Source organism: Hyperoodon ampullatus, assembly GCF_949752795.1.
Source record: "Hyperoodon ampullatus genome assembly, chromosome: 17".
NCBI classification, from domain to species: Eukaryota; Metazoa; Chordata; class Mammalia; order Artiodactyla; family Ziphiidae; genus Hyperoodon; species Hyperoodon ampullatus.
This window is the reverse complement of record NC_136930.1, coordinates 74,805,766-74,819,191: the sequence shown is the minus strand read 5'-3', so window position 1 is coordinate 74,819,191 and position 13,426 is coordinate 74,805,766. Positions and strand designations below refer to the sequence as shown.

The following is a 13,426-nucleotide window of genomic DNA, read 5'->3' as shown; positions in this document are numbered from 1 at the left end:
AAGGGTTTCTTCGAGATAACCAGTAGGCAGTGTGCTCTGCTTGCAGCAAACTGGAATATAGTTGAAGTGTTTCTTACCAAGATCAGAACAAAATGTGAAATTAGGCTTTGGAATCGTAATTTTGGTGAGAAACAGTTGAGGTTTTAGAGAACTTAAGAAAAAGTCTTATCTTCTAAAAAAGTCTTTTTTTTTTTTTTCCTTTAGCATTATAGGAAAGCATAAAGAAGAAAGGGAAATCTCAGAGTGAATTACTATTAATGCTTTCTGGTGTTTCCTTCCACTGTTTATCCATTAAAAAAATGTTTGAATAGTTGAGATCATACTACATTTTATATACTATCATAGATTACTTCTTGCATAAACATATAACATAAGCTAAAATTTTCTATTTTAATTGCTTAAAAAATTACATCATAAAGGTATCTCAGAATCTCATCACCATTCATTTCCTTGCTTTTGGAATTTGAGATTGTCTCAGTTTTTGCTCATGTGAATAATGCTTTAATGTTTATCCTTTGGGCTGTTTTTATAAAATGTATCTTGGTATTTTCTGAAATGTTTCAAAAGCTCAGTCGCTTACTTAATGGGCCCCTTCTCAGTGCCAGCCTCGTCTCATCCCAGCTCAGGGCTCTGATGGGTGGGACGCTGTGCTCTGGGACAGTCAGCGCCTGTGTCCGCGCCAGGCCTGCAGCCAGGCTGCATGGTTCTCTGCTTCCTCCCTCCTTCTTTTCCCACCGTACCAGAGGGGCTGGCATCCTCTCTGAGGCAGAGTAATTTGTGTCGGCTGTGTTTTAGTTTTCCTAAACACCTTCTCTGCAAATTCAAATTGACTACAAACAGCTTTCACTTGAGAAGGACTACCTGCTAAAATGTGGAAAGTAGTCATTTATAGTGAGGACGGGAGTCACTTTTCCTTCCTTGACAGAGAAAGTTTATTTCTTGACTCATGAACAACTTTAAAGGTATAAAATGCAAAGGAATTCATGTCGATTCTTTATGCTGTTATTTTCGGAAAATGCGGTTTGGATGCGCTTTTTAACCCCACCTCCCACACACGCACCTGCCTCGTTGTTGGCTGGCTTTCGTCTCCACTGTGCCTCTAGAGCCTTTTCCCTGTGGTCACCGGTCCCTCCTTGTCCGGAAGTGGGTTTGCTGCCTGTGGGTTGGGAAGGAGACACCAGGGTAATGAGCATTGTGGATTGAGTGACAGTCAGTAGGACTCAGGCTGGAGCTTCAGACCAGGGCTGTAGTGCTGGAGCCTCAAGGGAGTGTTAGGTGAGGCTCAGGGCCTCTGGTCCAGGGCCCCAGCTGACCAGTGCCGAGGACCCGCCAGCTTCCCTGGGTCCCGTCGGGAGTTGCCAGCATTGCTCGTCGATTTTACCTGTGATGTGGAGGCTGTTGTATGTACTTTTCATTTTTCTTCATTTTCCTCCACTTCCCATGTTATCATTTGAATGGTTCATTTAAGTTTTCTTCTTAAATCAGTGGATTTTCCCCAGGCCATTTCTGAGCATGAGATTTAAAAAAATTTTCAAAGAGAGCAGCATGCTCACGGATCATTTGAATTAATTCATTGTTTCACTTTTGTCCTCACCATAATCCAATCATTAAGAATTTTTTTTGCTTCACACACGCTTGAGAAAGTAAGGCCCAGTGAGAGTGATCACGTGGATGACAGGTCAGTGACCCAGGGCACGTCTGCATGTAGACAGCGCTCACCACGTGGCAATTTGCCCTTGAGTTCCTGGATGCTGGATACTGACTCCATGTTAAAGCCAAGGCTCCCTAGTCCCTGTTTCTGAAATGTTTAAGTGTGGTGATGTGAATCATTCTAAAATGCCCTTGGTTTTCTTTGTTTTTTTCTGTTTCTAAAATTTATTATAATTATTATTTTAGGTCTGCACATTCACTGCAACCTTCCTCTGGTGACGAAATATCCACTAACGTGTCAGTCCAGCTTTACAACGGAGAAACTCAGCACCTTGTTGTGAAACTGGAAAATATTGGGATGGAACCACTGGAGAAACTGGAAGTCACCTCAAAAATTCTCACCACCAAAGGTAGGGAGTTTAAGTAGGTTTGACCCCAGAAATGTTTATCTTTTCTATTTGCAGAAGAGACACGTTAGATAACCAGCGTTCAGAAAGCCTAAAAATTTCTTCCACTTTTAATTTGACACCACTGTGAAATTTTTGTCCTAATCATGCGTGAAGAACACGCAAAGGAAGATAATGGAGCACAGGATGCACCTTCGTATCCCCTGTGCTTTTAACAATGATCAGGTCTCGGGAAGCGTATCCTGGAATGAATGAATGAAGAGAAGCATTTGCAGGTTCAGGAGCATTACCATCTAGGATCCATCCATCCAGCCCAGTGTTTTCTGTGGGTTCAACACTTAGAGCCTGTGCACTCCCTCTTAAAGACAGATTCTGTTTCCTAGTTCTAAGGCACACGTAGCTTGGGTGTCATAAGACCTGCGTTAAACTTTGGCTTCACTGTTTACTCGCTATTTGTCCTTCACATGTCTCAGCTTCCTCCTGGGTAAGCAGGGGAGGTGGTCCTTACCATGAAAAGTTGTTCTAAGAATTAAGTGAGGCAGCGTGTGGCAGAGGACCTGGTCTGCTTGTGGTTAGTGAGTGGTACTGATCAAAGGGGGGATATATTGTGTGTGTGTGTATGGCGGGGGAGGGCATCGAGAGTAGTAAGTGGCAATAAAGTCAGGTCATTTAATAAAGTTAGAGAAATTATACCGTCTGTGGAGACCAAAGACAAAGACAAAACAGGGAGAGCAGGCTGGTGGGATTTCGGGGTGTTTACGTGCTTTTGATGTAGGAGCGAGGTGAGCCAGGCATCCAGTGGGAGCTTGGGTGCACCTGGGTGCTGCTGAGGACGCTGCTGTCCCGGGGCTCCTGGCACTGGTGGGCCGAGGCCGCCATCTCCGTGAGGGTCTCCAGGATCGGATGCTGGGCCATGGGGCCACAGGCATTCGGCTTCAGAACTACTTTCCCAAAGTCCAGTTACACAGTCATCGTGTGAGAGTGACGGCTGCCCCAAGTCCCCTCTGCCCTGTGGCATCGTAGTCATTTTGTCCACGGTAGGGAGGTGGGGTGTAATGCTCTAACACCAGGGTTTAATTTTTATTTCCCTGATGACCAGCGAAGTTGAACACCTTTCATGTGGTTTTGGATCCTCAGGTCCTTTGCCGTACCAGCACTTTGTTCTTTTTTTCCCAGTGGGTGTTCTGCCTTCTCTCCGTCTCTGTTTCTCTCTGTCTCTTTCGCGGTCTCTGTCTGCCCCTCTCTCCTGACTCGCAGGGTGCCTTTGATCCTGAGTGTAAGTTCTTTGCTGGAACGGTGTGGCGTGAATATCCCCTCCTGCTCTACCCGGCTGCCATGTCCTTGGATAGATAGAAGTTCTTCAGTTTAGTATGGTTCACCTATATTCTTTTCTTTTATGGTCATTGCGTTTTGTGTCTCTGAGTCTTTGGGGAATTTTGATGATCCTACCTTAATCGCATCCTTTCTTCCCTTTCTCTCCTATTTTCAGGAGCAAACACATATGGATTAGGTAGAAAATGCCTCCCTGACATGAAATACCTTCATCTGGTATTCTGAAGTTAATTAAATGGTTAAAGGGGTTGGTTGATGTTTGAACAAGTGAACTAACATTGAATGACAGAAAATTGCAGAGTACATAATGGTAAAAATTTTCACATCTCCTGTGAGTTACCTTGCCTTCACAGCTTAGCAACTGGAAAATATCTCTTCCTTTTCTCAAATAAACCCAAATGGTAACCACGTGTCCAGTATTCATTACAGACTTGCTTCTTCTTTCCGAAGCACAGATCCTCAGGGTCCTCCTTTGGAGACCCCTGCTGTCCCTGTGCCCCAGGCCCTGCATCCCTGGCCTCTGCCCCAAGCTTCAGCCTCAGCCTCAGCCACCTCTCCCCTTAAACTCTCGTCGCGTTGACCGCTAGGAACTAGTTTCAGTTTCCTGGACGTTCGTGCTGTCTCTCTAAACTTGAGGATAAACCATCTCCTCTCACTAGCAGCCGACTTGCTAACTTCTGTTCCTGCCTTTGCCTCCTCTTCTGCAGTTAACGTATCCTGGGGTTTCTGCTTCGTGGTCACTCTGGGAAGCCTTCCTAGACTGGGTGACTGGGGCCCCCCTTTGTTGTCTCAGAGGCCCGGGTGACTTCTGAGGAGCCCCTTTCACTCCGAGTTGTCATTGCTTGTGTTCTGGTCTCCCTCCAACCAGGTGCGAGTCTCTCAAAGGCAGCGAGTGCGTTCCCCTACCTTTGGTGTTCTTACGCTTTTGAACTCTTCTGGAACTTATTCTTTGTATCAGCCATTCCCTCCCTCTCCAACCTTTCATTATAAAAATATTCAAACATACAGAAGAGTGGAGAGAATTTTACAGTGAACACTGCAGACCCACCATCTAGGTTCTATAACGTTTGGCTATCCAGCCTCCTATCCATCTTGATCCATCTTGTTTTTTTTTGCATCGTTCAAAATAAGTTGCAGATTTCTGTGCATTTTACCCATTAATACTTTAGCATGCATATCATTAATTAGACTTCAAAGTTTGTTTACTTTTCTTTGGTAAAAAGTATATGAGGTGAAATACACAAACCTTAAGTTACCATTTGATAAGTTTTGACAAGTACATGTGTCACCCAAACTCTTATCAAGATATATCACAGACCATTCTCATCACCTCAGAAAATCCTCTCATGGCCCTTTCCAGCCAACCCCTGCCCAACCTGAGAGGTGGCCACTCTCCGTATTTACCTGGTCAGCCCTTGGTCATCGTTTACTGGCAGTGATGTGGGAAGTTGGAAACGCTCGTGGGAACCGGACAGAATCCCTGGAGAAGCCTCCAGGGCTGGGTCCTTCCAACACTGTCAGCAGTCACCTTCTCGCCCAGCTCTCAATTTAGCCTCTTCGAGGGCAGTGGATCAAGTATTATTACCCTCACTCTATGGATAGGGAACGTGAAGGCCGAAGAGGTTAAATGACGTATCTGGGATCACACAGCTGGTTCCATCATGTATAGCATGGGCCGGCCACTCAAAACAACACGTGTGCAAGTGAAAAATTAAAGCTGTCATTCTTTTTTAATTCTCATCCCGAGCTGCCATACATTTACATGTGGAATTCAATTAATGAAAATAAACCATGTGCTTCCAAAATATACAAAGGGAATAATTCCTGTCACTTATATTCTACAGCACCAAAAAGCTGTCAGTATCAATAAATGATGTAATGTAAATGTGAAGATGGGAAAATGTCTTAAACCGGGAACATGAGTGAGCTCTTTGTGAAGCTCTTCCACAGGGAATTAAATGCTCCTTCCTCCGGGGTCCGTGTTATTTTCTTTGTAGCGCTGTTAGGGTTATTTTATGTCTCAGCAGTAATAATAACTTTTACTTTCTAGCACTCACCACATGCCAGCTGAGTGGTATTTCAGGTAGTTTTTTCTCATTAGAGGTCTTTCTAGGGTAGGGGTGGTCTGTTTACCTCACTGCTGCAACGCCAGGGCCCGGGAACTAAGAACAGTGCTTGTCACAGAGGAGGTGCTGAGTGAACCCAGCGCGAGTTTCCACCACACAGGTTGCGCGGCTGGCGTATTAATGCAGGACGCAGGAGTGCTGAGGACGACCCTGAGCACGAAGTGCCCACGTCTTGCCTGCTCCGAGGGTGCTGACTGCTCTCGGTGTGTTTTGCCTGCAGGTGGTCTGCGTGCGCGGGGCCTTGGCCACGTGGAAGGCCTGCCTGCGAGCCCCATGTCTCTTCCCCTCCTCTTCCTGCCGCCCGTCAGGGGCCCTCGCAGGTCTCTGGTCACGCCCTCACTCCCCTCTGATTGACCCCCTTTTCTTCAGATAAAGAAAAGTTTCCTGTTTTTTTTTTTTTTTTAATGATGTTGGCTGTGGGTTTGTCATATATGCCCTTTATTATGTTGAGGTAGGTTCCCTCTATGCCCACTTTCGGGAGAGTTTTTATCATAAATTGGTGTTGAATTTTGTCAAACGCTTTTTCTGCATCTGTTGAGATGATCATATGGTTTTTATTCTTCAATTTGTTAATATGGTGTATCACATTGATTGATTTGCGTATATTGAAGAATCCTTGCATCCCTGGGATAAATCCCACTTGATCATGGTGTACGATCCTTTTAATGTGTTGTTGATTCTGTTTCCTAGTATTTTGTTGAGGATTTTTGCGTCTATATTCATCAGTGATATTGGTCTGTAATTTTCTTTTTTTGTAGCATCTTTGTCTGGTTTTGGTATCAGGGTGATGGTGGCCTCATAAAATGAGTTTGGGACTGTTCCTTCCTCTGCAATTTTTTGGAAGGGTTTGAGAAAGATGGGGGTTAGCTCTTCTTTAAATGTTTGATAGAATTCACCTGTGAAGCCATCTGGTCCTGGACTTTGGTTTGTTGGAAGATTTTTTTTTTTTTTTTTTTTTTTTGTGGTACACGGGCCTCTCACTATTGTGGCCTCACCCGTTGTGGGGCACAGGCTCCGGACGCGCAGGCTCAGCGGCCATGGCTCACGGGCCCAGCCGCTCCGTGGCATGTGGGATCTTCCCGGACCGGGACACGAACCCGTGTCCCCTGCATCAGCAGGTGGACTCTTAACCACTGTGCCACCAGGGAAGCCCCTGCTGGAAGATTTTAAATCACAGTTTCAATTTCATTACTTGTGATCCATCTGTTCATATTTTCTGTTTCTTCCTGGTTCAGTCTTGGAAGGTTATACCTTTCTAAGAATTTGTCCATATCTTCCACGTTGTCCATTTTATTGGCATAGAGTTGCTTGTAGTAGTCTCTTAGGATGCTTTGTATTTCTGCAGTGTCTGTTTTAACTTCTCCTTTTTCATTTCCAATTTTATTGATTTGAGTCCTCTCCCTCTTTTTCTTGATGAGTCTGGCTAATGGTTTATCAATTTTGTTTATCTTCTCAAAGAACCAGCTTTTAGTTTTATTGATCTTTGCTATTGTTTTCTTTGTTTCTATTTCATTTATTTCTGATCTGATCTTTATGATTTCTTTCCTTCTGCTAACTTTGGGTTTTCTTTGTTCTTCTTTCTCTAGTTCCTTTAGGTGTAAGGTTAGATTGTTTATTTGAGACTTTTCTTGTTTCTTGAGGTAGGCTTGTATTGCTATAAACTTCCCTCTTAGAACTGCTTTTGCTGCATCCCATAGGTTTTGGATTGTCGTGTTTTCATTGTCATTTGTCTCTAGGTATTTTCTGATTTCCTCTTTGATTTCTTCAGTGATCTCTTGGTTATTTAGTAACATATTGTTTAGCCACCATGTGTTTGTGTTTTTTACGTTTTTTTCTCTGTAATTCATTTCTAATCTCATAGCGTTGTGGTCAGAAAAGATGCTTGATATGATTTCAATTTTCTTAAATTTACTGAGGCTTGACTTGTGACCCAAGATGTAATCTATCCTGGAGAATGTTCTGTGCACACTTGAGAAGAAAGTGTAATCTGCTGTTTTTGGATGAAATGTCCTGTAAATATCAATTAAATCTATCTGGTCTATTGTGTCATTTAAAGCTTATGTTTCCTTAGTAATTTTCTGTTTGGATGATCTGTCCATTGGTGTAAGTGAGATGTCAAAGTCCCCCACTATTATTGTGTTACTGTCGATTTCCTCTTTTATAGCTGTTAGCAGTTGCCTTATGTATTGAGGTGCTCCTGTGTTGGGTGCATATATATTTATAATTGTTATATCTTCTTCTTGGATTGATCCCTTGATCATTATGTAGTGTCCTTCCTTGTCTCTTGTAACATTCTTTATTTTAAAGTCTATTTTATCTGATATGAGTATTGCTACTCCAGCTTTCTTTTGATTTCCATTTGCATGGAATATCTTTTTCCATCCCCTCACTTCCAGTCTGTATGTGTCCCTAGGTAATTACCGATATGTATGTTCCTATGACCATTTTCGTTTGGGTTTGTTTTCGTAGGTCCTTTTCTTCTCTTGTGTTTCCCACTTAGAGAAGTTCCTTTAGCATTTGTTATAGAGCTGGCTTGGTGGTGCTGAATTCTCTTAGCTTTTGCTTGTCTGTAAAGCTTTTGATTTCTGCATCAAATCTGAATGAGATCCTTGCCGGGTAGAGTAATCTTGGTTGTAGGTTCTTCAGTTTCATTACTTTAAATATGTCATGCCACTCCCTTCTGGCTTGTAGAGTTTCTGCTGAGAAATCAGCTGTTAACCTTATGGGAGTTCCCTTGTATGTTGTTTGTTGTTTTTCCCTTGCTGCTTTCAATAATTTTTCTTTGTCTTTAAATTTTGCCAGTTTGATTACTGTGTGTCTCAGCGTGTTTCTCCTTGGGTTTATCCTGTATGGGACTCGCTGGGCTTCCTGGACTTGGGTGGCTGTTTCCTTTCCCATGTTAGGGAAGTTTTCGATTATAATCTCTTCAAATATTTTCTCGGGTCTTTTCTCTCTCTCTTCTCCTTCTGGGACCCCTATAATGTGAATGTTGTTACTTTTAATGTTGTCCCAGAGGTCCCTTAAGCTGTCTTCATTTCTTTTCATTCATAGCAGTGAATTCCACCATTCTGTCTTCCAGGTCACTTATCCATTCTTTTGCCTCAGTTATTCTGCTATTGATTTCCTTCTAGTGTATTTTTCATTTCAGTTATTGTATTGTTCATCTCTGTTTGTTTGTTCTTTAATTCTTCTAGGTCTTTGTTAAACATTTCTTGCATCTTCTCGATCTTTGCCTCCATTCTTTTTCCGAGGTCCTGGATCATCTTCACTATCATTATTCTGAATTCTTTTTCTGGAAGGTTGCCTATCTCCACTTTGTTTGGTTGTTTTTCTGGGGTTTTATCTTGTTCCTTCATCTGGTACATAGCTCTCTGCCTTTTCATCTTGTCTGTCTTTCTGTGAATGTGGTTTTTGTTCCACAGGCTGCAGGATTGTAGTTCTTCTTGCTTCTGCTGTCTGCCCTCTGGTGGATGAGGCTGTCTCCCTGTTGTGTTTTTCTCCTCCATCTTCCTTGCTTTCCTGTCGTGTTCTAATCTCTGCTCTTACAGACTCACGGAGTGAAGTAAGTCAGAAATAGAAAAACAAATACCGTATGCTAACACATATATATGGAATAATAATAAAAAAAAGGTTCTGAAGAACCTAGGGGCAGGACAGGAATAAAGATGCAGATGTAGAGAATGGACTTGAGGACCTGGGGAGGGGGAAGGGGAAGCTGGGACGAAGTGAGAGAGTGGCATGGATATATATACACTACCAAATGTAAAATAGATAGCTAGTGGGAAGCAGCCGCATAGCACAGGGAGACCAGCTCAGTGCTTTGTGTCCACCTAGAGGGATGGGGTAGGGAGGGTGGGAGGGAGACATAAGAGAGAGGAGATATGGGGATATATGTATATGTATAGCTGATTCACTCTGTTATACAGTAGAAATTAACACACCATTGTAAAGCAGTTATACTCCAATAAAGATGTTTTAAAAAAAAGAAAAAAAATCCTTTTGCATTTGCAGTATATGGTAGGGATCAGGGACACTTAAGAGTCACACAGACCTTTGTGGGCCTCTCAGGGGTCTGAACTGCCCTCTGGGCACTTATGGGGCATGTGTGTTCCCCCATCACAAGCTCCTGAGCTGGAGCTGAGCATTTACAATCCACCCCATCAGGACAAGGATCATCCGCCCATGTCATGGAGGGATTCTAATTACAGTCTGTGTGTGAACACGTCTTTATTTGTAGGTTGTCCGAGAGCCAAACTTCTGCCTTTACTTAAGTCATCACGAATTTTATTATAATTAAGCCCAAATTGAGATGAATTTATTGTATTTGCTTTTCAGCAAATCTTCTGAGACACCCGTGAGTGTGTGTACAAACACAAGTATACACATACCTGTGTACATATACACACCCCTTAATTTCTTTATACTTCCAGCTTAATTTTTTGACAGAAAGCAACGGCTCCATGTGGGTATAATGAACAGCTCATAAGTGTTTTGACTGAGGTGCCATTCCCTGCTGCTTCCTGCTCTCATCAGCATTGTGGCAAAGTCTCTGCCATTAGAAACATAAATGAAAGGTCCTCAGATGTTGAAGGTCACCAGCAGTAACGACTCCTCTGGTAGTGTCAGATAACCAGTTTGACTTGACTGCATGAAACTAAACTCTAGCATTAAAATAATGACTATTATTTCTGAAACGAAATTCCACAGGGGGGAAAATTAGTGACATATGCTACCCTCTTGGTTTATGTTTATCTTGTTATTCCTGATAGCTTATCATTATATAGGATTTTGAAAAGCCCCTCTGGACTTGCCATTTTGTAGCACAGTAATGAAGGAAAGAACCAGAAAGGCCCACTTTTGAGGCGTAAAAACATATTAAATCCGACAATGAAGCTATTCAGCTTTCTGTCCTGCTGCAGCTGGAGGAGAGTCCGAGCACTGTGAACTCCTCTGTGTCGTTACTTAGTTATAAATACCTTAGTTGTTTGGCCACAGAAGGTGAATAAGCTGTTCCTCGCGGGTGGACTTGCCTGTTGTCTGAATGTGTCACTCTTAAGCCACAGAACTTAATACAGAAATAAGCAGTGCAGCTAGCACCCCTTCTGAGTACACCCTAAGCTTGGAGGCAGTGGGGTACTGAACACAGGACTTTGAACCTTATTTAGCTACTGGCCTTTTCTGGGGCTGGAGGCGGGGGTTGGGTGGCAGTTTTCAGGTCTCTTCTTGAGCTGTGCCTTTTGCCTGCGCACGTAGCGGGAGCAGCCAGCGCAGTGCCAGGCGGCTTGCTTGCTGCCCTTGACCCTTTCCTGTTGCTCTGCTGTTCCCTCTGTCAGGGCAGGTGGTAGCATGGCCTCTCTTCAGCCGGTGACGTGAGAGATGGGTTTTGGAGTCAGACGGGTTTGGCTCCCAGCCCCTTGCTGTTAGTGACCCTGCGTGGCTGCCCTGAGCAGGCCACCGAGTGCTTGCAGGTTAGCGTTGCAGCCTGGGCACCCCTGACCCAGCCCTACTCTCGTCTGGTGATTCCAGAAGGAGTGGTAGTGCCTCTGGGGTGCCCAGCACAGTGCCTGGCACGTGGTGGGTGATGGGTACCTGCTAAGTTCCCTTCCCTTTAAGTGGGGGAAATGAGCTGCTGCTTTTGCTTTGCCATAGCTGCACCAGGGGAGTGTCTGTGGGGCTGGGAAGCCAGCACTCAGCTTGGGCAGGGCCGACTTGAAATATACAAACTCATGCCCCGCCTGAGGCAGGCAGGTGCCTGGGTCCACGTTTCCTGGGTTGATCTCTCCTTGAGCTGTTCAGAAGCCATCTTAGCTTTCTCTTTGCTCTCAAATTTTTCCTGGAATGGTGAAATTTAACGATCCCCCAGATGAGCAAGGGTGTTCTGGCATGAAACCCTGCGCATCACACAGCGAACAAAAGCAGAAGAGGTGAGATGGTGAGAAGCAGCCTGGGAGGCCGTGGGCAGCTCTGACAGTGGGGGGCTTGCTGGCTCCTCTGTCCCTGGCCGCCCAGGGGAACCTGTTAGCTGATCGATTCTCAGGACCCAGGGGGCTCGCTAAGGGGCCCGCTGAGGGCCTGTGAAGGAGTTAACGGTAAAAGTTACCCTCCCTGCCGAGTTTTCTGACTTTCTCGGCCTGGTCTTTTTTTGACTTGCTTGTGTTATGGCATTTTTATGTAATTCTTAAAAACACACACACACACACATAAAAACTTTGTGGCAATACAGGGCAAAACTGAAAAAATAAATCTCGTAAAAAAGCGTTTTTTTACCTTCTTAGCACGGTCAAAGCGTACAAATGTCTTGGGGAAAAAAGACTCAGTTTCTTCAATGTCTCGTGCAGTGTTCATGCCACATCCCGCCTGCACGTTTGGGTGAGGACAAGCGGAGGAGAGCTGGGAGGAGGTGGCAGTGCCGCACGGGGTTAGTGGGCCAGGCACTCCCGGCAGAGGGGGCAGCACGTGTGGGTGGTAGTAGGGGCACAGCGGGTGAACGTGGGGAAGGGGAGGAGGAGAGGCAGGGGTGAGCCCGGACTGTTCTTCCCACGCATTTCAGTCCTGTCAGGACCCACGTGTGCTGGTGCAGCAGGAGGTGTGCTGAGAACCCTCACCTAGTTTCTGCCCGTCCACGGGAACAGAACTGAATGAGAGCCCGGGTCTTGGTGCCTGGGTTTCAGAAGTGGCCCAATAGAAGCTTTGGGAGGGGGGCCTTTGCGGGGCCTCAGTATCTTGGCCGGTATTGCCATTTCATAGAAAGGTTGGCCAGAGCTGCTCTGGCAGATGGAGAGGCTGTTTAAAGAAGTTAGCACGCACTGCTATAGTCCTGGGGCTTTGGGATCTGGGCTTCCAGCAAGCAGGGCCCGAACGGTTTTGTGCCCTGGCTTCGTGTCACCTGGTATGTCATATACCTTTCTATCCCAAATTAATCTGTGGGATTGAAGAATAAAGACAAAGAATGTATTAACCTGGTTCACACATACTTATAGAATGTGAGTCACTGGGTCATCGAGAGGATTTTGGTACCATTAGTGCTTTGGGAGGGAAGGCAGTAACTTCCGTTGTGGAGTCGGATGCTGGCAAAATACCCAGAGAGTAATATATCCAGCAGGGCTAGAGGTCAGGTCAGTTTGTAAAACTTAATCAGATGAGGCTCCTGCCTCATACTCAAAAGTAAAACAATCGCCAGCAAACATCTAGAATCTGTGTGTTCCGTACAGTATTCATTCTATAGGAGGAGGGTGATAAGACCGGCGTGTATGTGAGGAGTTTTGAGTGTAATGTCCGTTAAATGTGTCGCATGCACAGGAGGGTGTGTAGACACATACGCGCCACATCCAGAGTCAGCCCCACGGGTCCCACTGCTCTTTACCCTGCCCGGCCTCTCCTCATCTTCAGGTCTGGTCTGATTAGCAATCTCTCCCGGAGGTTTTCCCTGGATCTGTGGTTACTGTCAGGTGCCCAAGTGTCCCGGCCTACAGTGATTAATCGTTCACGTTGTCCTTAAATCTTACCTCCCGGGAACCAGCACTCTCAACAGTCCCATCATCCTTTTCCCAACTGCCCATCTGTTTTTAGATCATTCTGAAATAATGTAGTAATATCAGTCTATTAAAAAATCTGAACACCCTATAAACTAGTGGAATTGGTGATGCCACTGTGCACCGGACACTTAATTGAGCACCTATTGTATGCCAGGTCCTCTACTTCCAGCTGGATGACCTCCAGCAAGGACGTGCACTTCCTTGGTTTCCAAGGGGAATAGTGACCACAACTCCGCTGGGTTATTGTGAGGATTAAGTGAGATAACTCACATGTGGAAAGTGTCTGGCACGTTCGAGGTTCGGTGTTCAATGAATAACTAAGTAAATAAATGAATGTGATGTGGTTTCTAAACACCTTTCAAGGACGCCTCCCCTG

The 13,426-nt window shown here is 44.9% G+C and overlaps 1 protein-coding gene across 7 annotated transcripts in view; it reads left to right on the top strand.

Moving 5' to 3' along the window:
• The window catches only part of TRAPPC9 (trafficking protein particle complex subunit 9), a gene marked incomplete at its 5' end in the record, with an annotated part of 502,410 nt that overhangs the window by 128,103 nt on the left and 360,881 nt on the right, over nucleotides 1-13,426 (top strand). For all 7 annotated transcript variants that reach the window (XM_079722453.1, XM_079722455.1, XM_079722457.1 and 4 more), the window contains one exon: nucleotides 1,897-2,060. In XM_079722453.1, the coding sequence (XP_079578579.1) occupies nucleotides 1,897-2,060 (164 nt within the window). The remainder of the gene's footprint in view (nucleotides 1-1,896; nucleotides 2,061-13,426) is intronic.